Here is a 25,864-nt window from a genome sequence, read left to right on the forward strand (position 1 = left end):
AAAATAGTATAACAGTAGAAACTGTTAAGTGAAGAGTGTTTGTATGATACTCAGAAATATGTAAAAGTTTTTCTTTCCCCTTTGCTGACCCTTAAAAGGCTCAAAAAACTTTGAAGCTATTTATTTCTCCAGGCAGCCACTGTTGAAATTAAATAGTGAATGGAAATTGATGTAGAGGAAATTGATGTACTTGACATTTGACAATACATATAAATAAAAACTTCTTGATAACTTTGATTAGAAATATCTCTATAGAGTTCATAGAAATGAACTTGATAGGTTTTCCAGAATAGAGAGTACCTTGCTGAATAAGGTGTTGTGATTAGCAGACAGTAATTTTGAATACAAACACACATTTCAGGGCTGCAGCATGGCAACTTTTGCTTCTGCTAAAGTATATCATGGAAATATAAGTGCAGAAAAAATCCACAGAGGCTGCTTTTATTGTTTTAACAAAAATATGAGTGTTTAGAAAAACTAGTTAGCGATTTAAAAATATGGTTTTGCTTCTCAGAAACGAAGTCATTAAAATTAGGTGGGGGACTTGCATGAAACATAAAAAGCGTAAAAGAACTTCAAGTCTATAACATTCTTGTTTCATTCTTTGTCTTTAGAAATAATTAACAAATTAGGGTTCTGCTCCCTTGGGCTCAGTTGATACAATCGGAAAGGCTAATGTACTAGGACTCTGTATTGAAGTTTTAAATAGCTAAAACCACACTTCTGTATTGGTCATACGGGAAAAAAAATCACTTTTTAAGATTCAGTAATAAAGAGTAGAGAAATGTGTGGTTCAAGTCAGGAAAAGAACAGTTGAGTTGAACCATATTTTTCCTCTCTCCCTTTAATGTTTGTTATGTATAATAATTCTAATTTGTTTTCATGTTTCATATCTGGTTATATAAATTAATATCTTATTGTAATACCACAGTATTATTCTAACATTGGATTTTGGTAGTTTAGGTTGGAATGGCATGCACTTGAGTATGCTTGTGAGAAGTTTCTTATGACACATTCTGCATTCTGAGTTTTATGTGTGCTTGGTTCTAGGTATACTGAAATCTGCCCCTCTTCTCCTACCTGGAAGGCATTTACTCAATGCAGGCTTGCTGGCTGCTAGTGTGGGTGGAATAATACCATTCATGATGGATCCGAGTTTTACGACCGGCATTACCTGTCTGGGCTCTGTGTCTGCTCTCTCTGCTATCATGGTAAGATGTCAGGGACTGAAAAGTGCATACTGAGGCAGGTGTTCAGCCTAATAGTTAAGACACCCATGAACTGCATTGGAATATCTGGGTTTGATACTCACCTCTGGCTGGTGAATAAGAGTTTTAAAAAGCCCAGGGTTTCTATTCTATTCATTAGGTGCCTACTGGGTGACAAGCCTACAAAATAGTGCTTTGGGGTTTATACAATACCCAAAACATAGTCTGAAATATCCCAAGACAGTGTTAGGCAGTCTCTCTTCATTTGTTGCACATTCATTGAAAGATATGACACCAAATCAGATAATTGTATAAAATGAAATGCAGTTAACTGACCCAGTGTGCTCAGTGAGGGACTTCACTGAGGTCTTTCATGATAGGTTTGATATTCCTTTTTCTCACTAATTCTTGTGTTTAGTATATTAATACTTATAGCATTTTTAAAGTTATCTGTATGTTACAGTTTAGCTCTTTGTCATACCAGTGTAGGATACTGTTATATGTAGTACTGTGTCATTCTTCACTGATCACATCATATTCCTCTAGTTTATTATATACTTTGTAGACAAGGTTTATATTTTAAATTAAAAAAATTATCTGGAGTTCCTAGCACAAAATTAGACATACCATGATTGCTTTTTAAACATTTACTGACTCCTTGATTCAGAAACTTGATAGTACTTATTTTTTTTTTTTTTTGACAGGCAGAGTGGACAGTGAGAGAGAGAGAGACAGAGAGAAAGGTCTTCCTTTGCCGTTGGTTCACCCCCCAATGGCCGCCACGGCTGGCGCACTGTGGCCGGCACACTGCGCTGATCCGAAGGCAGGAGCTAGGTGCTTCTCCTGGTCTCCCATGGGGTGCAGGGCCCAAGCATTTGGGCCATCCTCCACTGCACTCCCGGGCCACAGCAGAGAGCTGTCCTGAAAGAGGGGCAACTGGGACAGAATCCGGCACCCCGACCGGGATTAGAACCCAGTGTGCCGGTGCCGCAAGGCGGAGGATTAGCCTATTGAGCCACGGCGCCAGTGATAGTACTTATTTTTTTGTGATCATAAGAGTTAGGTCATGATTTCAGTACAGAAACTTTGGAACACTAAGAAGGATCTCAAAATTTTATCTTTATATAAATACTGATGATCCAGTTTTATTCTGGCTTAGATATCATTGGTTTTTGTTTTATTTTTAGAAGCAGAATTTTGATATTTTAAATCTAATAAAGCAGAAGAGTTAAAAGAAAGTCTGAAAATCTGTTGTTTAGAAATATAAAACTTCAAGAATTATGGTTTTTGAGAAGTGGTGAATATATTTAAAAGATACTATACTTATTAGCTCTGTGAGAATGTCCAAGTAAGAAGAAGTATTGAGTGATAGGGTTTTTCTTTATTATCTTAAAAATAAAATAGATTTTTATTTGAAAAAAAAAAGTATTTTATACATATTATTTGCTTTTGGCTAAAATAAGTAATATATGAATATACTGAGATTGTAAGAAACTAAAAAATGAAGGAGTATGAAGAATAAAAAGAAAAATATTTGTCCCTTACTATCCTTTTTTCTTTCCTGGGTTTAGTAATTCTGGATTGCATGGTGGACATTGTTAATGAAACATTATAGAAACTGTAAATTTTGCATTTGCCCAAAGAGAATTGATGGTAACTTTTATTTATTTGTTTTTGTAGGGAGTTAACTTGGCCAGACTTAAATTTCTACTCCTGTTTGGTGGGGGAAGCTAAAATCTCTGCTATTTTATCCTTAACAGGATTGCTTGGAGTCTACCTGCCATACACATAGTTCAAGAGTCAGCCAGATAATTTGGGTGGAGTTTGCACACAGAATTGGAGCTCCCTCTCTGTAGTTTGCCTCTTGATAGCATTTTCCTTCTCATTTTTCAGATATTTTAATCATCACAAACCCTATCCTTGGGATCTTCAGATGAGTCATGTATTAGTTTTAGCTACTGCACTTGATACCCATGGGGGCCTACCTTTAGTCTAAAGACATAAGTAACAATTGGGAAATTCACTTAGTGTTCTATATTTTTCCTCGTGTAGCCCCTCTCCAGTTTCTGCCCGTTTTTCATCACTGCCTTTATTTAGGGATTTTTGGGTAGGTGGGATGGCTTAGTGTTATTATTAGTTATCAGTTATTATTAGTTATTAGTTATTATTGTCTGTAGGAGAGCTGGTCATATAGGAAGTCTTGGTCATTACCAGAAGTAGAACTTCTAAGTAAATGTATTACTTGGAAAACTAGAATGATTAAGAACTAAGACGTGGGGTTAGCGCTGTGGTGTAGGCTAAGCCTCCACCTTCAGTTCTAGCATCCCAGGCCATGAACTGGCCTGGCTGCTCCACTTCCTATCCAGCTCTCTGCTTAAGGGCTGGGAAAGTACATACTTGGGAGACCTGAAAGAAGCTGCTGGCTCCTGCCTTTGGATGGCTCAGCTCTAGCTATTGCGGCCATTTGTGGAGTGAAACAGTGGCTGGAAGACCTTTCTATCTCTCCCTCTCTGTCTGTAGCTTTGCCTCTCAAATAAGTAAATAAAAGAATTTTTTTAATAAAATATTTTTAAAAGAATTAAAATGTTAGAGGTTTATTTTAATATTATTAATCTTGAGTTCTGCTGTGATTTTCATCCTAGGGTGTGACTTTGACGGCTGCTATAGGGGGTGCTGACATGCCTGTTGTCATTACTGTGCTGAACAGCTACTCAGGCTGGGCTCTGTGTGCGGAGGGCTTCCTGCTCAACAATAACCTGCTTACCATCGTAGGCGCTCTCATTGGCTCATCTGGTGCTATCCTGTCATACATCATGTGTGTGGTAAGAAACGGATATGTTAAAGAGAAAAAAATGATGTTCTAGAAATGTGGATGTGCTTATCATTTATTTGCAGTAGAAATGAGTATGTCAATTTTAATTGTTTTCAATGGAAATAATTTTAATAATCTTCTAAGACTTTTTAAAGTACACAACTGTAGAGAATTAGGAAAATTAGATATAAAGTTAAAAATCTGGGACAGATGCTGATATAGTGGTTAAGACACTGCTTTGGACACTCGCATCCAATATTAGAGTACCTGGTACTCTAATTCTCTTCTTGAAAGCAAGAAGATGTCCTACAAATAATTAAAAGTCTAGCTAGGAAGCTTTTTCAAATTATAGATACCATTTTCTAAATAATAGTTTTGAATAACATTTAAAGTACAAACGTGTAGATATGTGAAATAAGTGTATGATTTCATATGATAAATAATTTAAACAGAAAACAATATTCTGTGTTCATTCTTTTGCTACAATATTAAAAACACTCTTATAACTTAGAATTTTCCTTATATTTTAATTGAAAATCTCATTATAATTTAGTATCATAAAAATACTTTGTTTCTTTGGCCATATTGTAAAACAAAGGATTTGATGGTACAGATTTACAAGAGATTTTTAAATGAAATTGCCCAAAATTTTCAGTGATTTTGGAAAGGTAGAGGTTGTTGATCCTGCTTAAAATTGTCAGGTTTGGTGGCTTTTAAGTACAAATATTTTTAAAGAATAGAAAAATGCATTGATTATACTGGAAATTCAGTTGTTTTTTTTTTTTTTTTTTCTAAAAATGAATTTTAACTGCTTTGTGCTTTATTTAGTGAATTTGAGGACCAGTAGGGGGCAGTAAAATTTCATTATTACTTCAGTATGGTTTGTTGGAAAAAAGATTTTAAAATTAAATGGGGAGAATTTGAATTTTGACAAAGCCAGTGGCAAACTAATATGGGTAGGGATTGGGGGAGGTCTTGTATTTATTTTATTTTATATATTGATTTAGTTTATTTGTTTATTTTATTTTTAAAAGATTTATTTTTATCTATTTGAAAAGCAGAGTTAGCAGGGTGTGGGGTGGTGTAAGTAGTGGCCTTAATCCACTGGTTCACTCCCCAAATGGCCACAATAGTGAGGGCTGGGCCAGGCCAAAGCCAAGAGCCTGGAGTTTCTTTTGGGTCTCTCATGTGGATATTGGGGCCCAAGGACTTGTGCCATCCTCTGCTGCTTTTCCAGGCACATTAGCAGGGAACTGAATTGTAAGTGGAGCATCTGGGACTGGAACCTGCTCCCAAATGAATTTCCAGTATAATCAAAGCATTTTTCTATTCTTTAAAAATATTTGTACTTAAAAGCCACCAAACCTGACAATGCCCATGTTGTAGGTAGTGGTTTAACCCACTAGGCTATGTCACAGCCCCTATTTTTTATTTTAAAGACAGAGAAAAGTGGGGAGGGGCAGAGAGGGAGAAAGATAGCTCTTATTTGTTGGTTCACGTCCCAAATGCCTGCAAAAGCTGGACCTGGACCAAGCCAAAACCTGGAGCCAGGGACTCAATCCAGGTCTCTCAAACAGCTGGCAAGGACCCAACCACTTTTTAAAAAAATTTTATTTGTTATACAAGTTTCATGTATTTCATATATACAGATTTAGAAACATAGTGATGCTTCCCATCCTATCCTCCTTTCCACCTTTGTTCCTACCCTTCCTCCCTCTCCTATTCTTGCACTTAATTTTTACAAAGATCTTTTTTCAGTACACTTTATACTCATAAAGTTAACCCTACACTAAGTAAATAGTTCAACAAATAACATGAAGAAAAAGATACTGTGCCTAAACAGATGAGACAAGGGCTATAAACAATCATCAAATCTCAAAATGCGCACTTCATTCCAATACATTATATTTTAGGTACTCTGTTAGTTACTCCAGATCAGGAAAAACACATAATATCTGTCTTTTTAGTACTGACTTATTGCGCTAAATATAATGGTTTCCAGTTGAATCCATTTTGTTGCAACAGAAAGCATTTCATTTTTTTTATAGCTGAGTAGTACTCTGTATGTATATACCATAATTTCTTTATCCAGTCATCAGTTGATAGACATCTGTGTTGGTTCAATATATTAGCTATTGTAAATTGAGCCGCTATAAACAAGGGGGTTCAGTTAACTCTTTCATATGATAATTTTATTTCCTTTGGGTACATTCCCAGGAGTGGGATGGCTGGGCCATATGGTAGGTATATATGCAGATTTCTAAGGTATCTCCATGCTGTCTTCCACAGTGGCTGCACTGGTTTACATTCCCACCAACAGTGGGTTAGGATACATTTTTCACCACATCCTTGCCATTAGTATTTGTTTGTTGATTTCTGTATGAGAGCCATTCTAATGGGGGTGAGGTGAAACCTTATTGTTGTTTTGATTCGCATTTCCCTGAGGGCTAGTGATCCTGAGCATTTTTTCTTGTGTCTGTTGGCTATTTGAATTTCCTCTTTTGAAAAATGCCTGTTCAAGTCCTTTGCCCATTTCTTATTTGATTACTTGTTTTGTTGTTGTTGAATTTCTTGAGCTCTTTATAGAATCTGGATATTAATCCTTTATCAGCTGCATAGTTTGCAAATATTTTTCCTCATTCTGTCTGTTGCCTTTTCACTTTGTTGAGTGTTTCTTTTGCATTGCAGAAGCTTCTCAGATTGATATAATCCAATTTGTTAATTTTGGCTTTGATTGCCTATGCTTCTAGGATCTTTTCTGAGAAGATTTTGTCTATGCCAATGTCTTGCAAAATCTCCCCAATGTTCTGTGGTAATTTGATGGTATTGAGTCATAGATTTAGGTCTTTGATCCATTTTGAGTGGATTTTTATGTAAGGTGTAAGTAGAGGTCTTGATTCATACTTCTGCATGCAGAGATCCAGTTTTCCCAGCACCATTTGTTGAAGAGACTGTCCTTGCTTCAGGGATTGATTTTAGCTCCTTTGTCAAAGATAAGTTAGTTGTAGATGCATGGATTGATTTCTGGAGTTTCTATTCTGTTCCTTTGGCCTACATGTCTGTTTTTGTTCCAGTACCAGGCTGTAAAATGATAACTGCCCTTTAGTATGTCTTGAAATCTGGTTTTATGATGCCTCTGGTTTTGTTTTTATTGTATGATATTGCTTTAGCTATGCTAGGTCTCTTGTTTCCATAAATTTCAGCATTTTTTCTAAATCTGAGAATAATGTCATTGGTATTTTGATTGGAATCACACTGAATCTGTAAATTGCTTTTAGTAGTATGATGATATTGATTTTTTCCAATCCATGAACATGGAAAATTTTTCTATTTTTTTGTGTCTTGTTCTATTTCTAATGTTTTATAATTTTTATCATAGAGATCTTTCACATCCTTGGTTAAATTAATTCCAAGCTATTTACTTTTTTTGGAGCTATTGTGTGTTGGATTAATTTCAGAAGCTCTTTCTCAGCTAAGGCATTGTCTGTGTTTACAAAGGCTATTGATTTTTTTTGTGTGTTAATTTTTATCATACCAGTTTACCAAACTCTTTTCTGAGTTCCAATAGTTTCTCAGTGGAGTCTTTTGGATTCCCTATATATAGAATCATGTCATCTGAAAATAGGGATATTTTGACTTCCTCCTTTCTAATTTTTTTTATTAGTTAATTTATTTTTTATTTTTTATTTTCTTTTGACAGCCAGAGTTAGACAGTGAGAGAGAGAGAGCGAGAGAGAAAGGTCTTCCTTCCTTTGATTCACCCCCTAAATGGCTGCCACGGCCGGTGTGCTGCGCTGATCTAAAGCCAGGAGCCAGATGCCTCCTCCTGGTCTCCCATGTAGGTGCAGGGGCCCAAGCACTTGGGCCATCCTCCACTGCCTTCCCAGGCCACAGCAGGGAGCTGTACTGGAAGAGGAGCAACCAGGACAGAATCCGGTGCCCCAACTGGGACTAGAACCTGGGGTGCCAGCGCTGCAGGCGCCTCCTTTCTAATTTGTATCCCTTTGATTTTTTTTCTTGCCTAATGGTTCTGTCTAAAACTTTCAGGACTATATTGAATAGCAATGGTAATGGTAGGATCCAACTACTTGTTCCATTGCCCACAGCTTTCAGGAACAGAGGCACTCAGATGTGGGATGCCGGAGTCCCAAGTATTCTTTTTCTTTTCTACTTTTATCTTAAATGCTTTTTATATATATTTTAAATTTTTTATTTCCATTTATTTGAAAGAGAGATAGAGATATGGAAAGAGAGAGAGATCTTCCTTTAGCTGGTTTTGTCCCCAAATACCCACATAATTGCTGATTCACTTCTCAATGCCTGCAGCAGCCAGGGCTGGGTTAGGCCCAAGTCAAGGGCCAAGAACTCCATTCTGGCCTCCCACCAAAGATGACAGAGGAGGAGCCTAAATACTTGGGTTATCTTCTGATGCCTTCCCAAGCACATTAATAGGAAGCTGGATCAGAAGCAGAGTAGCTGGGACTTGAAGCTGCACTTAGAAATGGGATGTCAGCATTACAAATGATAGCCCAATCCACTGTGCTGCAACACTGGCCTTAATTTTTTATTTATTTGAAAGGCAGTGAGACAAATGATAGAGCATTCCAATCCACTGTTCACTCCCCAAATTCCCATAAGGTTGGCAGCTGGGCCTGGGCCCAGGAACTCAATCCAGCTCTACCACATAGATAGCAGGGACCCAACTACTTGAATCACCACCTGCTGCCTCCCAGGGTGCACATTAACAGGAAGCTAGAGTCAGGAGCCAGAGTTGGGAATAAAACTCAAATACTTTCATATGAGATGTGGTAGACTTAACTGCAAGGCTAAATGCCTGCCCCAGAACCTTAAAACTTATCACAGCCCTCCCATTTAATACTCATAGAGGCAGTTCAAACCCAGAAAGGTTAAGTGACCTTTTGGAGTCCATAGAACTAGAGTGAAGGTGACAGAAATGGAAGCCTCTTGGGTGGACTGCACAAATCATGCTCACCTCCACATCCGGACACCAAGGCAGGCCCCAGTGACACCAGACTTTAAAAGCCCTAATTGATTTTTTTTAGGTTCTTAAATTTGTCATCATGTCTCCCAAATATCTGTTGTCTCTTTTATTTCTCTTCCTTTTATATTTTTATTTAATTTCTCCTATTATTAATTATAGTTACCACCGTGACTCTTACAGTAATAGATCCGTAAATATAGTTAGAATAAGGTTGTAAGGGGCCCTTGTTGAAAGTACTGTCTTTCATGTGAAATTATCTCATCTTTTTCTTATTTTTTCTATTCTTTCATAGTTCTTTTTAAATCAACAAAGTATTTTATTTCTGTATAACTACTGGTCAGTAAATATTGTTATGTTTTGTAATCATATTGTTATGTAATTTCCTTTATAAAAGAAAGGTTTTCTAAGTAAATGATTCTCTTTGATTTTTGTGTTTCTTTTCTATTTCTCCTGCCTCGTGCATGCCACTTTCCTTTAACATATGGCAGATTTTTTTTATTCCTGTACTGCCTTTACCACTTGCAAGATAATCCTTATGGCTATCTGTGACTGTAAATATAGTGAGTCAAACTAATACTCTGTTTGTATTAACAATATATTAATAGGTTTGTATGATGGTCTTCATGGAAATGTATATTATGCAAAACTATGAATGGGCTTCAAATTTGTTTTGCACCAAAATAAACATCTTTTAGTTCTACAGTTTTAGGAACTTTTTAAAGTATTCTTATGTTAACTTGGATTCAATGGCACATGAAACTTTAATTCCTAAAAAAATTCTAATTACAAAAGTAAAAGTTCCCTAATATAAAATGTTTGGAAGAAACAGAAAAGGGTAAATAATAAAGTAACTTATCTAAACTCCAATTATCACTTAATGTTTAATATTCTAATTCTAGTCTTTTCATTGCATATGTTTAAATAAGTTTTAGATAATGTATTTATTTTTCCAATTTAGATTTAATATTCTGCTTAGTTTTCTAATAATTTTTATGATCTATCTGTTATAGCACATAGATATACTATAATCTATTTATCCAAGTCCATTTTATTATCTCTTTTCAACTTTATTTGGATATATTATTTTTCCTTGTGCATCTTTGATTATTTCCTTTGGTCAAATTTTTGTAAGTGCAATTTAAGGTCAAAGGAAATAAGATCTTTTTGTTGGTTTTTGATATTGCTAAGTTGAGATCCACAAATTTTCACCACAGTTCTTACTAGTGATGCCCATGGTGCTCATTCTGTCACATGTGCTCTGCTTGTCGATGGGATTACAAAACAATGAGAACTCAACAAAGGGAGGCCTGCCATATTTTTAGACTATGATGATAAAAATTTTTTTTTCTTCCAAATTCTCCTGATTTCTGACTTTTCACATAAATCTGTTGAGTCTTGGCTTGTGCTCTTTTAATATGAGAAATTATTTCTTCATGGTAGTGCTTCACAGTAAATAGTAGTTTGAAATAATAGCACAAATGAAAGAACTACTCAAAATTAGCACAATACTGAAGGCGTTATGCTAGGTGCTTTACAAATATTAGCTCATTTAATCCCCACATTCATTCTGGAGGTGGGAAATACAATTCTTATTTTGCAGAAAAGGTATTTTAAGGTGCCACTTACAATTTACCTTTGTGTTTATTGTCGTTGGTCTAGCACCTGGCATAAACAAATGTAGTATTTCTTTTTTTTAACTTCTATTTAATAAATATAAATGTCCAAAGTACAGCTTTTGGATTACAGTACCTCCCCCCCCCCATAACTTCGCTCCCACCCGCAACCCTCCCATCTCCCGCTCCCTCTCCCATCCCATTCACATCAAGATTCATTTTCAATTATCTTTATATACAGAAGATCAATTTAGTATATATTAAGTAAAGATTTCAACAGTTTGCACCCTCACAGAAACACAAAGTGTAAAAGTACTGTTTGATTACTACTTATACCATTAATTCACATAGTACAACACATTAAGGACAGAGATCCTGCATGGGGAGTAAGTGCACAGTGACTCATTCTTGTTTATGGTGTCAGTAATCTCCCTAGGCTCTTGTCATGAGTTGCCAAGGATATGGAAGCCTTTTGAGTTCGCCAACTCCAATCTTATTTAGACAAGGCCATAGTCAAAGTGGAAGTGCTCTCCTCCCTTCAGAGAAAGGTACCTCCTTCTTTGATGGCCCATTCTTTCCACTGGCATCTCACTCACAGAGATCTTTCATTTAGGTCTTATTTATTTATTTATTTATTTATTGCCACAGTGTCTTGGCTTTCCATGCCTGAAATAATGTAGTGTTTCTTAAATGGACAATAAATGAATATTTTATTTGTTAGCTCATTTCAAGTTTTGGAGTCCTCTAAATAGTCTTGGTAGCAGATATACCAGAGTTATTATGAAAGTAGTATACTGATCTTCATTATTATTTAAGGAACAAAACACTCAAGTCCTTACTGGAAGAGGGTAATTTTGTCATGTGAGAGAATGGAATGCACCCTGAGTGGCTAACCAGCAATCTCTAAAGTAGAATTTCTGTTTTCACAGAGAATGCTTTTGGGTATCCTAAGAGCCTTTTGCCAGTATGAAAAATATTGACAGTGACCTAATAATCAGCTCATGTCAATTGTTTGATTTATGTTCAGAAGTTTTGTAGACACTAGACTCTTTATGACTTTATGGTGCTGCTGCTTGTGTTGGTGTCCATTTTGCCTAGGAGATAGAAATCTTGTGAAAATGGAACAGCATTTTAGTATATGTGCTGCTGAAGTGAGCACAGTGGAACAGCATTTTTAGATGAAAGTTTTTGATTTTTGCATTTGACTCTTCATTTCCCAATGATAATGGAACACAATTAAGTGGGCCAAAAACTAAAGAAAAATAATGGGTTTTTATGTCTTTTGAAATTTTAAAAATTTATTTGAGAGACAGAGGTAAAGAGAGAGAGAGAATGAGCATACAAGTCCCCCCATCCACTGGTTCACTCCCCAAACAGGCAGAACTTACCTGGATTGAAGCTGGTAGCTATGAACGCAATCCAGGTCTCCCATGTGGATGACAGAGACTTAACTTTTTGAGCCATCCCAGGTCCCTTCCACAGTCTGCATTGTCAGGAAGGTGGACTAGGAAAACGGAACCAGGAATTGAACCTAGACACTCAGATGTGGGATGCAAGTGTCTTAACCACTAGACCAAATGCCCATCCCCTTTTTTGTTTTTGAGATTAATTAATTAGTACCCACAAAACATTGAAATGAGGGATGCTAGCAAATAGTATATATGTTATTATTGCTTTGTCTATTTTATAGACATTCCTTTGTTTTTAGATTTATTTCTTACTGTGTGCTTGGAATTATATGAATTAAGGTTCTCTTTAATGTAGAATACAATTTTCATTATAGGACTTAATAGACTAAAAGGAACAGCCTTGCATTGTGTTGCAAATTTTTGTTTTGGGAGCTGGGAACTCTTCATTCTCTGAATCAGTGGTCACAGGGTAGTGTCATTAATCACTTTAAACAGAAAAATAAATAAATAAAACAAAACCATAAACCCTAAGCATTTGCAGAAAATGTGATGTTGCAATGGTAAATTCAGAAATGAAAAATAATGTAGTTTTTAAGAGACCACATGGAATTAGCATAATTATGATATAATTGTGGATATGTATTTAACAAGTTGACTTTATTGTAAAACTACCGTGTGGTTCCTTTTTCTTCTCCCTAAGATGCCATCAGAAGTAGGTACTCATTAATTAGATATCCTCAGAAATCCCTCTCTTCTCTTCCATTCAGTTTTATGGTGAAAATAATGGTTCCTTTTTTTTTTATATCTTTTATTTAATGAATATAAATTTCCAAAGTACGACTCATGTGTTACAATGGCTTCCCCCCCCATACCGTCCCTCCCACCCACAACCCTCCCCCTTCCCACTCCCTCTCCCCTTCCATTCACATCAAGATTCATTTTCGATTATCTTAATATACAGAAGATCAGCTTAGTATACCTTAAGTAAGTATTTCAACAGTTTGCTCCCACACAGAAACATAAAGTGAAAAATAATAGATGATTTTTTTTAAATGATGATGAAATCAGATCAGACCTATTGTCATGTTTAATCCCAGTGAGAGTCAAGTTGGGAATTGATAATTTCTTTCTTTCTTTTTTTTTTTTTTTTTTTTTTTTTTTTTACAGAAGATCAGTTTAGTGTACATTAAGTAAAGATTTCAGTCGTTTGCACCCCCATAGAAACACAAAGTGAAATATACTGTTTGAGTACTCGTTATAGCATCAGGTTAGAATAATGTGGTTATATCACTCGGTATCTTTCGCTCTGGGTCATATCTCTGTGAAGGGCTGCATAATACAGCTGATGGAACCTTTTTGCCTATTTTCTTTTCTTAGAAAGTTTGTCTGTGACAGAAATATCTTCATGTCAAAAATACTCAACAGTCCTTAGAGCAAGTAACTGTTTAATGTATATTTATTTATTTTCATACTTGAAGGGCAAACAGAGAGAGAGAGAGAGAGAGCAAGAGAGAGTGCTTCCATGTGCTGCTTTATTCCCCAAATACCTATAACAATCAGGGCTGGGGAAAAAGGGAGGGAGAAAGAGAGAGAGAGAGAGAGAGAGAGAGAGAGAGAGAGAGAAACACGAATGAGAACCAAGTGCTTCCACCTGCTGCTTTATCCAGGTCTTCCATGTGGGTGGTGAGTACCAGGCTCCTGGCTTCGGATCGACGTAGTGCTGGCTGTAGCGGCCATTAGGGGAGTGAACCAATGGAAGGAAGATCTTTCTGTCTCTCTCTTACTGTAACTCTGCCTGGCAAAAACAAACAAACAAACAAAAACAAAACACAAAAGCTGAATCAGAAGTGGGGTCGCTGGAACTCAAACTGGCACTTTGATAAAGGATGCAGGTGTCCCAAGCAGTGGCTTAACCTGAGATGCCACAATGCATGGCCCTGAACAATCAATTTTTAAGGGAAAAAATTTGATAGAACATATTTTTTGATAATTTCAGAATCCTGTAGTTCAAAGCCAGGAAGGATTTATCAAAATTAACTGAAGTTGAAAATTTGAGAACTCTTGGGTATGAACATTTGAGTTTTCATTAAACATTGGATTTATTTATTTTTTTTAAACTTTTATTTAATGAATATAAATTTCCAAAGTACAGCTTATGGAGTACAATGGCTCCCCCTCCCCCACAACTTCCCTCCCCTTTCCCGCTCCCTCTCCCCTTCCATTCACATCAAGATTCATTTTCAATTCTCTTTATATACAGAAGATCAGTTTAGCATATATTAAGTAAAGATTTCAACAGTTTGCACCCACATAGAAACACAAAGTGAAAAATACTGTTTGAGTACTAGTTATAGCATTAAATCACAATGTACAGCACATTAAGGACAGAGATCCTACATGAGGAGTAAGTGTACAGTGACTCCTGTTGTTGACTTAACAAATTGACACTCTTGTTTATGGCATCAGTAATCACCCTAGGCTCTAGTCATGAGTTGCCAAGGCTATGGAAGCCCCCTGAGTTCACCGACTCTGATCATGTTTAGACAAGGTCATAGTCAAAGTGGAAGTTCTCTCCTCCCTTCAGAGAAAGGTACCTCCTCCTTTGATGACCTAAACATTGGATTTAAATATGGGAAGATGTGTTAATTGAAAACTTCGGGGCCAGCTCTGTGCCTGCAGTTCTGGCATCCCCTGTGGGTGCTGGATCATGTCCCAGCTGCTCCTCTTGCCATCCAGCTCTCTGCTTATGGGCTAGGGAAGCAGCAGAAGATGGCCCAAGCCATTGGGCCCCTGAATCCATGTGGGAGACCCGGAAGAAGCTCCTGGCTCCTGGCTTTGGATCAGCTCAGCTCCCACCAATGCAGCCATTTGGAGAGTAAACCAGCAGATGGAAGAGCTTTCTCTTTGTCTCTCCCTCTTACATAAATAAAAAATAAAATCTTTTGAAAAAAAAATTTAAAATTTCATGTAGGTTAGGATGATGAGCTTAATTAAAATTTAGCATTAACTTTTCCCCTGACTCTCCTGTGAAAAATGATATATAAGGCTAGTCCTGACTTTGTTTCGTTTGTAATAATTTTAGATATATTTTTATTAGGTTTTGACCTCTGATAAATGAGTTTGGATTTAATTAACAACTTAAATATTCTGATGGCAGTTTGATCCATCGCCAGTGAAATGTATATTATTTATGGGCTGCCTTTATTGAAGTGAAGCTTTTTGTTCATCTCCATGTTCATTTTCCTTGCTGCCTTTGCCTGGCTTGCACGTCAGCAATCATGTCTCCACCAAGATGGTAGCAGGCTGCGCCTTTAATGGATGAGTGGACCTGTTTTTTTTTTTTTTTTTTTCTCCTGATGTTTTATTTATCAAGGAACAACTCTAGGTGCTTTTAAAAATAATAATGTATTGTCTTTTTAAATAATAGGTTGACTCTTAGGTATCTTTTAAGTGACACAGTGGATCAGTGATATATTTGTTACGGCTCTTAAGAGAGGGTTTTCCGGTTGTTTTGGAACTTTTTCTAAAGTGATATACTCAGTTATGATCATGTAGATCATATACTGTAGATTTGAGTTCTTAAAGTCTGTTTGAATACTCAAAACATCTAGCTTCTTTACCTTTCTCTTAAGTCTCCACTTCTGGAGGTCACAATAAACTATTTGCAAAACCAGATCAGTCATTGTCACATATTTCAGTTGTGGCATTTGAATGGTACATCCTTGAATGCTTGTAAATGAGCATGCCAGAGAAAGTCTTTCTCTGATTTTTCTCCTGAGATGTTCTAGATAAATGTGTTGTTACAAGTTCTAAAGAGTGTGTAACCTTACTGATCTGCCTCTTTGGAAGGAAATATTTTAGAACCCTAATGAAATTACAACATAGGCATGAGGCTTCATGGAGTGTTAAAGGATTTGAAAGATGCGTATCAACCCCCGTGTTTCTTTTTTCTTGACGACAGAGGGCAGCAGAGTTCTAAATGAAGTGGATCCTTGTCATTTTGATTCTTCCCGGTTGCCTCTTGACACCTTATATCTGGTAGCAGAAGTCATCCAAGAGGGTCACCTTATAAAATTTTTTATTCTTGTCATTCTCTTTGTTCCTCTGACTTTGGTGAAATACACGTACATATGGAGGCAGAAGTTAATCAGTGCATTCAGATAATAATAACTGAATCTGAATTTTTCATTAATTTTTTTGATTTTACTGGTAATTTTCCATTAAATTCTTTGTTTTCATTTACTTTTTTATTCATATATCTTTGGGCAATTGATTTGGTAGGGAAAAAATTATGTGGTTCTCAGATGTCTTCTGTTATTTAAACTTTTAAGATTTTTTTCAGAAGTCAGCTCAAATTTATCTTGTTAAAATATTTGAAATGATCAAATAAACCTCTTTAAATGATTCTGAATATCACATACACAAAATGAATACAATTTTCAAAAAGTTTTATGGATTAAACTCTCACAGATTATCCTTTTGTTTTTTAGGCGATGAATCGCTCCCTGGCTAATGTGATTCTTGGAGGTTATGGTACCACTTCAACAGCTGGTGGAAAACCCATGGAAATTTCTGGCACTCATACAGAAATCAACCTTGACAATGCAATTGACATGATCCGAGAAGCTAATAGCATTATAATTACTCCAGGTAAAAAGAAAAAAGCAAGCAATGAAAGTAGATATTATAATTGAATATATTAAAATAATTTCTCATACTAGGAATAGAGAACCGGAACTTCTCATTTTTTAAAACAAAAATGTAAATAATAGCAACTTTGATTACTAAGTAGAAATACTGAGAATTCTCAATTTAGGTTGGGGGATCACATAGAGTTTCTATAGAAGGATATGGCAGATTCTGGCCTAGTCTTTCTGTGGCTCTGTTTACATGTTTAAGTCACTTTTGAGTCTTGGTTATTTGTTTTGTTTTCATTGGTAGTTTTTGGACCTATTGCGAAGATTCACTTAGATACAGTATATGAAAGTGTTTAGCTCACTCATTAGATTGACTCAGTAAATGTTAGTCTTTTTCCAAAAATAAATATTTAAAAAATCAACAACCATGTGGGTTCTAACAATGTGAAAGCCCTGAGGGGAACTTTGTCTACTAGGCTGCATGGCCTAGTAGAAATAGCTTGGTCTTGGAGTCATAATACTTTAGTTTGGTTCCGAATTTTGCTGCTAACAAATTTTGTGATAATGATGAAGTCATTTAATCTTTCCAGGACTCAATTTCCCAGTTTTTTGAGGTTAAGCCAGCTCTTCCTCACTATTATCACAGAATGCTATGGTATTACTGGCAATACATTGGCCTCAGATTAAGATTTTGAACTCTATCATGTTACAAAAGTTTTCTGTAAAGAAACTCTACTGATTTGACATGCGGTAGTTTATTGGTCAGTTTATATTAACATATAATTAATAAACTTTAGCTGAATTGAATGTTAAAGTGTAAGCACTTTTAACTTTGGAGAACATCACTGTCTAGGAGCATTTGAAACAAGTTGATTGGGAGTTATGGTTGTCAAAGATGGGGCTGTTACTGTCAATTAAGGAATGGAAACAGATAAACTAAATGTACTATAATGCCTGGAACACTCCTAGATGACAAATTGTCCCAGCCAAAGTGGCATTGGCATTATCTTTGAAGATGGAGAAACACTGAGCTGGAGTATAAAGGTGTAAAAGATCTTTCCCTTCTAGGTTTTTCCAATCTAGGGAAGAATTCCCTTATGTAGGTAAGATAAGTGGGCTCTGATAAGGGCTGAACTTTTTTGTGTAGACAATTCCTCTATCATGAGGAGCCTGAGAAGGTTTATAGGATGGGATTTGTTTTGGATGGTGTTTTGGAAGGGGAAAGGCACAAAGAATAGCTTGAGCAGAGTCTTGACATTTTGAAAAATGGGGATGGAAGAAAAAGGGCATCTGTGAATCATTGTATAGGTAGAAAGAACAGAATATAGGAGTTAAAGGAGAAGGAAGATGACCAATGTTTTTGACTATGCCTGTAATAACATCAGAAATTTGGGTGTGGGAAAAAATTTCAGCTTCTTGTTTGGAGACATTACATTTAAGATGGAGCTATGACAATGGACATGCTGTGCTGGAATTCAGATGACAGGTGGAGCCTGCCTACAGGCCGGGGAGTCATCAGATGGTTGTTGAAGCCATGGGCAAAGCTGAAATTTTCAAGGAGAATGTGAAGGACAGCATTAAACCCCTGGGGAAATTTTGTCATTTAATAGGGAAAACAGGAGGAGAAAAGTATTCAAGGAATTTGAGGAAGAGTAGTAACAAAGTTAGGAGGAGAACCATGGGCAGCAGTGTCATCAAAGCTATGTAAGAAGAGAGTTTAAAAAAATAGGAGAGAGAGGGAGAGAAAGAGAGAGAAAGGCACATGCAAGTGTATGCATGGTAATGTGGGTAATGTGGAGAGATGGTGCTCAGTTGTGTCAGACACTATGAGAGGTTGAAGAAGGACCATTAGATTTTGACTTTCAAATATCCAGATTTTAGATTTGCTTTCATTTCTAGTTCTGTTAGCTGATTGCCTATGTTGGCATAAAATATATTTTGGTCCTCAGAGAATTTGTAGCTCACATGATTTCAAAATAGGAAACACATTCTTCTGTGTTCTCAATGTTCCTTGCAGGCTATGGTCTCTGTGCAGCCAAAGCCCAGTATCCCATCGCTGATTTGGTAAAGATGCTCACAGAGCAAGGCAAAAAAGTCAGGTAAGTGTTTCCCGTGGGAGACCGCAGCGCCATAAATGTGTGTAGAGAAAAAGAAACAGATGACTTGTTTTTACGATGGCTCTTTGTTAAAGTGGTATTTTATGTATGTAATCCTTGGTAAAGAAACTAGGTTGCTATTAAAAAAAAAACTATTGTAGTTTTAGCTTTACTTTCTATTTAGTTTTTTCTAGTTTCTAATAGCATTGATTCGAAATAGAGACTCATTTTAGGAAGAGAAATTGTATTCCAAATTCCCAGATACTTAATAATGGGAAAGAAGAGAACTCATTTTTCTCTCCGGTTTGATTTGGGGAAGGAGTTTGAGTGAAGCAAGTTTTGTTTCTTGGTTTCTGTTCACACTGAAGAAAAACAAAAGGTCTCCAAAGAGGACTTTTGAAGAGTAAGACCCAGTGATAAACCTCCATGGACTGGTGTCTGCTCTGCTGATCTACTTACCTTACTCTCAGTATAGAAAGGATTTCTCTCTGGTTGTTTGCAACAAAATGGATGAAGCTAGAAAGCATCATACTTAGTGAAATAAACCAGTCCCAAAAGGACAAATACCATATGTTCTCCCTGGCCTGTGATATCTAATAGAGCACCTAAAAGGTAATCTATAGAAGTGAAATTGACACTTTGAGAAGCAATGACTTTGAATAGCCCTTGTCTCGACTGTTGAGGAAGTTTTTTTTCTTTTTCCATACTATTTGTTGACCTCTACTTAACATAGAGTTAGTTAATCATGTGTGTATAAAGTTAATTGAAAATAGATGTTAGTAAAAAATAAGAATGGGAATAGGAGAGGGAGGAGGCAGAGAAGTGGTAGAGTAGGTGGGAGGGCAGGTATAGTGGGAAGAATCACCATGTTCCTAAAGTTGTAGTTATGAAATATATGAAGTTTGTATTCTTTAAATAAAAGGTTTCTGGGGAAAGTAAAGAAAGGCTTTCTGAAAAATGTTCCTACTCCAAGGCCATACTATGTTTGAAATATGAATTAGAGCAGCTGCTGTTCTGCCATTTGCATTTGGGCTTTGGAGTCTGCTCTTGAGGATACTCAGTAAAACATTGGAGTCCAGGACTCTACATTTTTAGATTATCCCCCATGACCTGGGTGAAGGGATTGAGGAAATATAACAATGAGGACATAGAATGATGAACCTGGTGACCGTTGTGGTACTTTCATCTATCCTGCTCACCTCTGGGTCTCCATTCTGAACTCCACTATAACTTAGGTATCAGGGAAGAGAAAGTCTAAAGTCTTTCCTAGAGGCCAACTGTTGCCCACTTTGTGGGGAGGCTGCTTCACTAGTAGCTGAGTTGACATGACACTAAGTCAGAGACACAGGACAGCTCATCAACCAGAACTAACGTACTCATTAGCATGTTACCAGATGCTGACAAATGTTAATGTCTGCTATCAAAAACCCTCTTAGATGTCAACCATATCCTTGTATCTGGGGGCAGCTAATAAGATCAGCCAAACAGTGCCTAGAATTAGAGTATCTGTGCTGGAATGGATGCATAATCTCAATCTTTGGCTTGATTGTCCCAGTTATTAATGGTGGTAAAAAGACTTAGATGATGGTAATCTGAGGGTTACCTAAATTGTCTTGGTGTCAGCTGTTTTCCTTCCTTTCCTTCCCATCCTTCCTTTTCTCTTTCACCCTCTCCCACCACTTCGTGTAACCTTTAGTGTACATGAGGTCAAAATATTGTGTTTTTCCCCTTTATTTCTAGTCATTTTATTATGGAAATAGGCTAACACAAACCCCATCACCTTGGTCTTCCCACCCACCTCCTCTCTTTCCCCATTGGAGAGTTGTTTTTTAATGAAAAAAATCAAAATACTGTTTTATGGTGGGCCTGTAACCTATGATATGGATGATTTCCATGTTTAGAAATACTCTTAGGTAACTTGAGCCGGCGCCGTGGCTCAATAGGCTAATCCTCCACCTTGCGGCGCCGGCACACTGGGTTCTAGTCCCGGTTGGGGCGCCGGATTCTGTCCCGGTTGCCCCTCTTCCAGGCCAGCTCTCTGCTATGGCCAGGGAGTGCAGTGGAGGATGGCCCAGGTGCTTGGGCCCTGCACCCCATGGGAGACCAGGAAAAGCACCTGGCTCCTGGCTCCTGCCATCGGATCAGCGCGGTGCACCGGCTGCAGCAGCGGCCATTGGAGGATGAACCAACGGCAAAGGAAGACCTTTCTCTCTCTCTCTCTCTCTCTCACTGTCCACTCTGCCTGTCAAAAAAAAAAAAAAAAAAAAAAAAGAAATACTCTTAGGTAACTTGAAGATAGAAGATGAGAAAAATTACTGAGTTCATTTTTAAATTTTGCATAATAGGCTTCCTTTTAGTTACCCATTCCTATTTTCATGCAGGATATTAAGCTGTGCTTCCATGTTAATGATAATCTTGCCACTTAGAGCGTTTGCAGACCTACATGTGGAAAGATGTGTTGAAGAACCTTTTATGATTTCCTAAAAAGAAATTGTTTTCATTATTCAGTCCACATGTGAAAAAGTCTATTGTATTAGTAATGTATTATACCACCACATAAATGTTTAGAGGATGAATGGCAATCTTAATAAAACAGAAGATGGCTTTCATATCTTAGTTATCCTTAGGGAAGGGAATGAATAATTTGACACACCTCTTGTTACCCATTGATCAGCCAAAGTCAATTAGATATCCTGCAGAATCTGTCCATTGTTCCATGAATGGATGTAGAGAAGAGCATCATAACACTGTGGGTAGCTTGAAGGAAGTCAGAATGCAAAAGAAATGAGTAAGACAGTTAAAGAAAAATGATCTGAAAAGTAAAGGGATAAGAAATAAATTTTTAATTTCTGACAAATATAGAGTGGCATTATAGGATGATTTCTATCACTCTGCATGAGAATATTAATTAATTGACCTAAAACTTATGAGAGGTATTTGATTGCGAATATGTTTGTGAATAGTTTCCCAATTATAAATTATTTTCTGTTGAAGTAATTTTGTGAATATAACAAAAGATTATTCATGAGAGAGCTTTTCATTGTTTCACATGACTGTTAACACGGTTTGTTCAAATAATTTATTAATAATAAACTCATTAATAATTGATCATTTAAGATCAGAAGAAAATTGTTATTCAATCTAATTTCCATATTTATGAATTAGGAAATATTAGCTATTTATATTAATCTGTCTTTCATATTAAAGATGAAATTATCCATTGATATATTGTACAGTTTCTTTTTTACCATAATATGTTTTCAACATGGACTTTGTAGCAGGTTATGTAAATCTTAAATTTGAACTAAATGGTAAAGGACTGTGCTTGCTAACATGATAATAGTAGACCATGATACTTTCCCTTTTCTCTTTTGTAGTTCCTGCATGAATTTTTTTTTGTAGTTTACAGATTCCTAAAAATGTTGATTTTACTTTATGTATATGCCATGATATTTTTATGGGGGGAAATGCAATTCTTTATGAAGTTAGGACATAAATATATGTATGTATATGTGTACACACACACACATATATACAGTTGTGAACTTTTTTCCTTTTTTTTTAGAGAGGCAGATGTCTGAGCAAGAGATGGCTGCAGCAGTTACCTCGTATTTTAATGAAATAAATCTGTATTTACAGTTTGCAGTAATTTAGTCCTTTCATCACTCCGTGGAGCTCCCATGGTGTTCATTGAGTACAGCTGCTGGGCCTCTGGTTTTAGTACATCTTTGTGCCTCAGGACCCCAGCATGCTTAGCATCCAGATGTGGTGACATATTCACACACATCCTCTGTGGAAATGTGCCAGAGTGGACATACGATTGTCATCAATTAGTTATGCCCAAGTGGTGCCAAGAAAAATTGCATCTGTCATGCAGTCTGGCGGGTTTCATGGCCCATGATTGATTTAGAGACACTCCTGTTTTTCTTTACCTTGGCCATAGCCATAACATGCTCACAAAGAGCTCAGATTATATAATGGAGCATATGACATTTCATCACAAGAACTCGTTTTAGAACGTCATCAAAGTTCATGGACTTAGCCTTTATTTAGTAGCCAAAATATTATTTCTTGATTGTACAGAATGGCTGTGCAGCTTGCCTCATTTTACGTTTGGTCTCTGAAAGCATTTTATGACAAAATTTTAGGAAACAAGAGGTCAAGCTTATTTTCTCTTTACTTCCCAATCTTTGTTTGATTATATGAATATGATAGCTTTTTATTATAAAGCAGAGATAATGTTAGAAAGGGATGAATGTTTTGTTTGCTTTTGTAATTAATCACTTCTTGATTTTCTTTGTATAAATCATTATTGCTTGTATTATCACAGAGGTCTTTTGAATTATGAAAATACTTTTAATCTTTTTTTATTGACATTATGATTGCATGTTAATAATTTATAAATAGGGATTTATTATTATGGGAACTTAAAGAATAAAAATGCTTCAGAAAGCTTATGGAAATGGGAATCAATCATAAATGTATTTTGGTACAAAGAAATTTTGAAATCCATGCATAGTTTTTTCATAATTTGTATTTCCATAAACTTCTTGAAGATTGCACATATGCTTGGATTTCAAAATTTTTTGCAAGAAATAATATTTTTCTTTTTTTAAAAGTTAATTACTTCCTTAGAATTTATATATTTATTCAATTTATTTGAAAGACAGAGATAGGGATAGGATAGAGATAGAGAACATGCCCCCATCCACTGTTCACTCTCCAGGTGCCCACAGTAGTCATGGCTAGATGGGCCAAGGCCAGGAACCTGAAACTCAGTCTGGAGTAAATCAGTACCCAAGTAAATGGTAGGGACCTACCTACCTGAGCTATTACCTATTGTCTCACAGAACAGTCATTCAGCAGGAAGTTGGAATTGGAATCAGGGCTGGGATGGGATGCATTTGTACCAAGTGGTACTTTAACTGTTATGCCAAACCTCCACCGTGAAACTTATCTTAGTTCCATTTTCCATGAACCTTTTGTAGTTAGCTTGTACAATAATGTGTAAGCCTAGTTGATGCTCTCAAAAGCTTATAGCTATAAAGAAAACCAATCTATAAACACACACATCAATGAATGAATTATTTAATGTGGTAGTGTGCTAATAAAAATACAAATAGTGTAGAAATAGGTTAACGATGTTAAAGAGAGTTGTAATTAGCTGCCCAGGTATATCTGGTATATTTTAAATGTTTTATACTACTCATAATATGAATTTTATATGGCTCTAAGAAGTCTCTCTCTCTCTCTCTCTCTCTCTCTCTCTCTGTATATATGTATTTCATCCTCTATCCAAACTCATCTAATTGCCTTTGATATTTGCAGTTTAAATTTTTATATTCTTGTACAACATATATATAGGTTTAAATATGTTATTTTTATGAAGAAATCAATACTTTGAAGATGCTTGAAGATGCTATTTTGTACATCTAGTCAGATTTGTCTGTGTTTCATGGATTTCATGTGATTCAAGTAAACAAAGTTTAGCTTTCTTGTATTTGTTATGTTTTGGATGGAAGAAGATCCAAGGCGTGCACATTTGTAAAGCAATAAAGGCACAGGCTTCTGAAGAGACTATAAAATAGATGAGATTGAAAAGCTGGCATAGTTTTTGAGCAGAAAAATAGACAGTGTTTAGCAGTTTCCTGTCAGCTTTGTAGTGCTTTTATTTTTTAGACATGACTGTCCAAATCAATGACCATTTGATGAACAAATAATTTTATAGTACTTCGGGTACATACTATTCCCTGACCTGGGGATGCATCTTTGACTACAACAAATCAGAATTCCTAGTCTTGTAGAGCTTACATTGACTGGTGGATTAGTTAATAGGCTTCAGAATATTCTGCATTGAAAATACTGATCACCCCGTTGTGTGATGCAGATGCTAATTCGTAAGAGAACAGCTATAGATTATTGCATCAGAATTTCATAGTTACGGCTGGTACTTTTTGGCAATGGATTAGCCAGTGCTTTCAGTTTTTTCAAAGAATATGATGTGCTTTTTTGTACTTTGCACTGAGCCCACCTTCTTGAAAAACATGGTATCAGGAGGGTGGATGTGATTGGATAATTTGTAAAATTGGGTTAACAAGTGAAATTGGTGGAAGAGAATAAAGAAAGTATGTGTGTTCAGTTAGTCTACACATTTGTTTAATCTATTGTATAGCACTGCCAGGAATCCCCCAAATCAAAGTTTCTGATTTGTTCCCAGCAAGTGACAATCTTCATTCCAGGTATTTTTGCTTTAAATATCCACAGCATATTGGTATGGTGGAAAGAACAGAAGGCTATCGTAAAAGCCTATACTTTAGGTGCTCTAGAAGGTCTGTTCCAGCCATACCATTCTAGGACCTGCTCCATACAAACTCGTCATAGGCATGCCAATGGCCTGAGGAAGAAACTCTCACTATTGCTGAAACCAGTGTCTCTAACCATTAGGGTGATTTTTGACTTCTAGTTCTGGTATTGGTTATGATATGCTCTTTGAGCTTAGTGTCTTCAAAGACATTCATGTGAAATGACAGAATATAAATAAATAAAATCTTTCTTCCCATTTCATATTCAAATTCTGTAGTATCTGTCTTTTAATTTTCATTTTATGATGCACATTAGCCAATGCATTCCCAGAGCCATTCGACAACATCATTAAAGTTATTCAAGCAGAAAAATCAAATCATGGATAATTTTAACTGAATCTCTAAAATATGCCAGAATATAATATTCTACAACATTAGTCACCAATTGAATTTTAGATTTTCTTCTGATATCATTCCTCATAGTCTTGTGCTTTTGAAATAAAAACAGTATCAGTACAGTTTCATGCAGTATCATACAGTTTCTACTCTGGGCCTGGTAGCTGGATTTGGTTCAGTGATGGAAAAGCCAGATTGGGCCCAATGTGTAATTAGTGTCCTTGGAGTGTGGCATGTAGTGTTGTGACATGTTCTGTGGAGGACTGCATTGCTGTTTGCATTGGATCATTTAACCTGATCCTCTTTAGATGACATCTCTCATCTCTCTGGGTGTCCTCTGTGTCTCAGGCCACTTGTATAGATGGAAAATGTGACTGTAGCCTGTCAGA

General features: G+C 36.3%; 1 protein-coding gene across 8 annotated transcripts in view; it reads left to right on the forward strand.

Annotated features, from left to right (window-relative positions):
• NNT (nicotinamide nucleotide transhydrogenase) overlaps positions 1-25,864 on the forward strand; it is a 107,447-nt gene that overhangs the window by 59,571 nt on the left and 22,012 nt on the right. For all 8 annotated transcript variants that reach the window (XM_008262180.5, XM_008262181.5, XM_008262179.5 and 5 more), the window contains exons 16-19: positions 1,051-1,211; positions 3,851-4,030; positions 16,535-16,694; positions 18,699-18,780. In XM_008262180.5, coding sequence (XP_008260402.1) covers positions 1,051-1,211; positions 3,851-4,030; positions 16,535-16,694; positions 18,699-18,780 — 583 coding nt within the window. The remainder of the gene's footprint in view (positions 1-1,050; positions 1,212-3,850; positions 4,031-16,534; positions 16,695-18,698; positions 18,781-25,864) is intronic.

This window comes from Oryctolagus cuniculus, chromosome 14 (assembly GCF_051225735.1).
Source record: "Oryctolagus cuniculus isolate XC-2025 breed Fujian yellow rabbit chromosome 14, ASM5122573v1, whole genome shotgun sequence".
NCBI lineage: Eukaryota > Metazoa > Chordata > Mammalia > Lagomorpha > Leporidae > Oryctolagus > Oryctolagus cuniculus.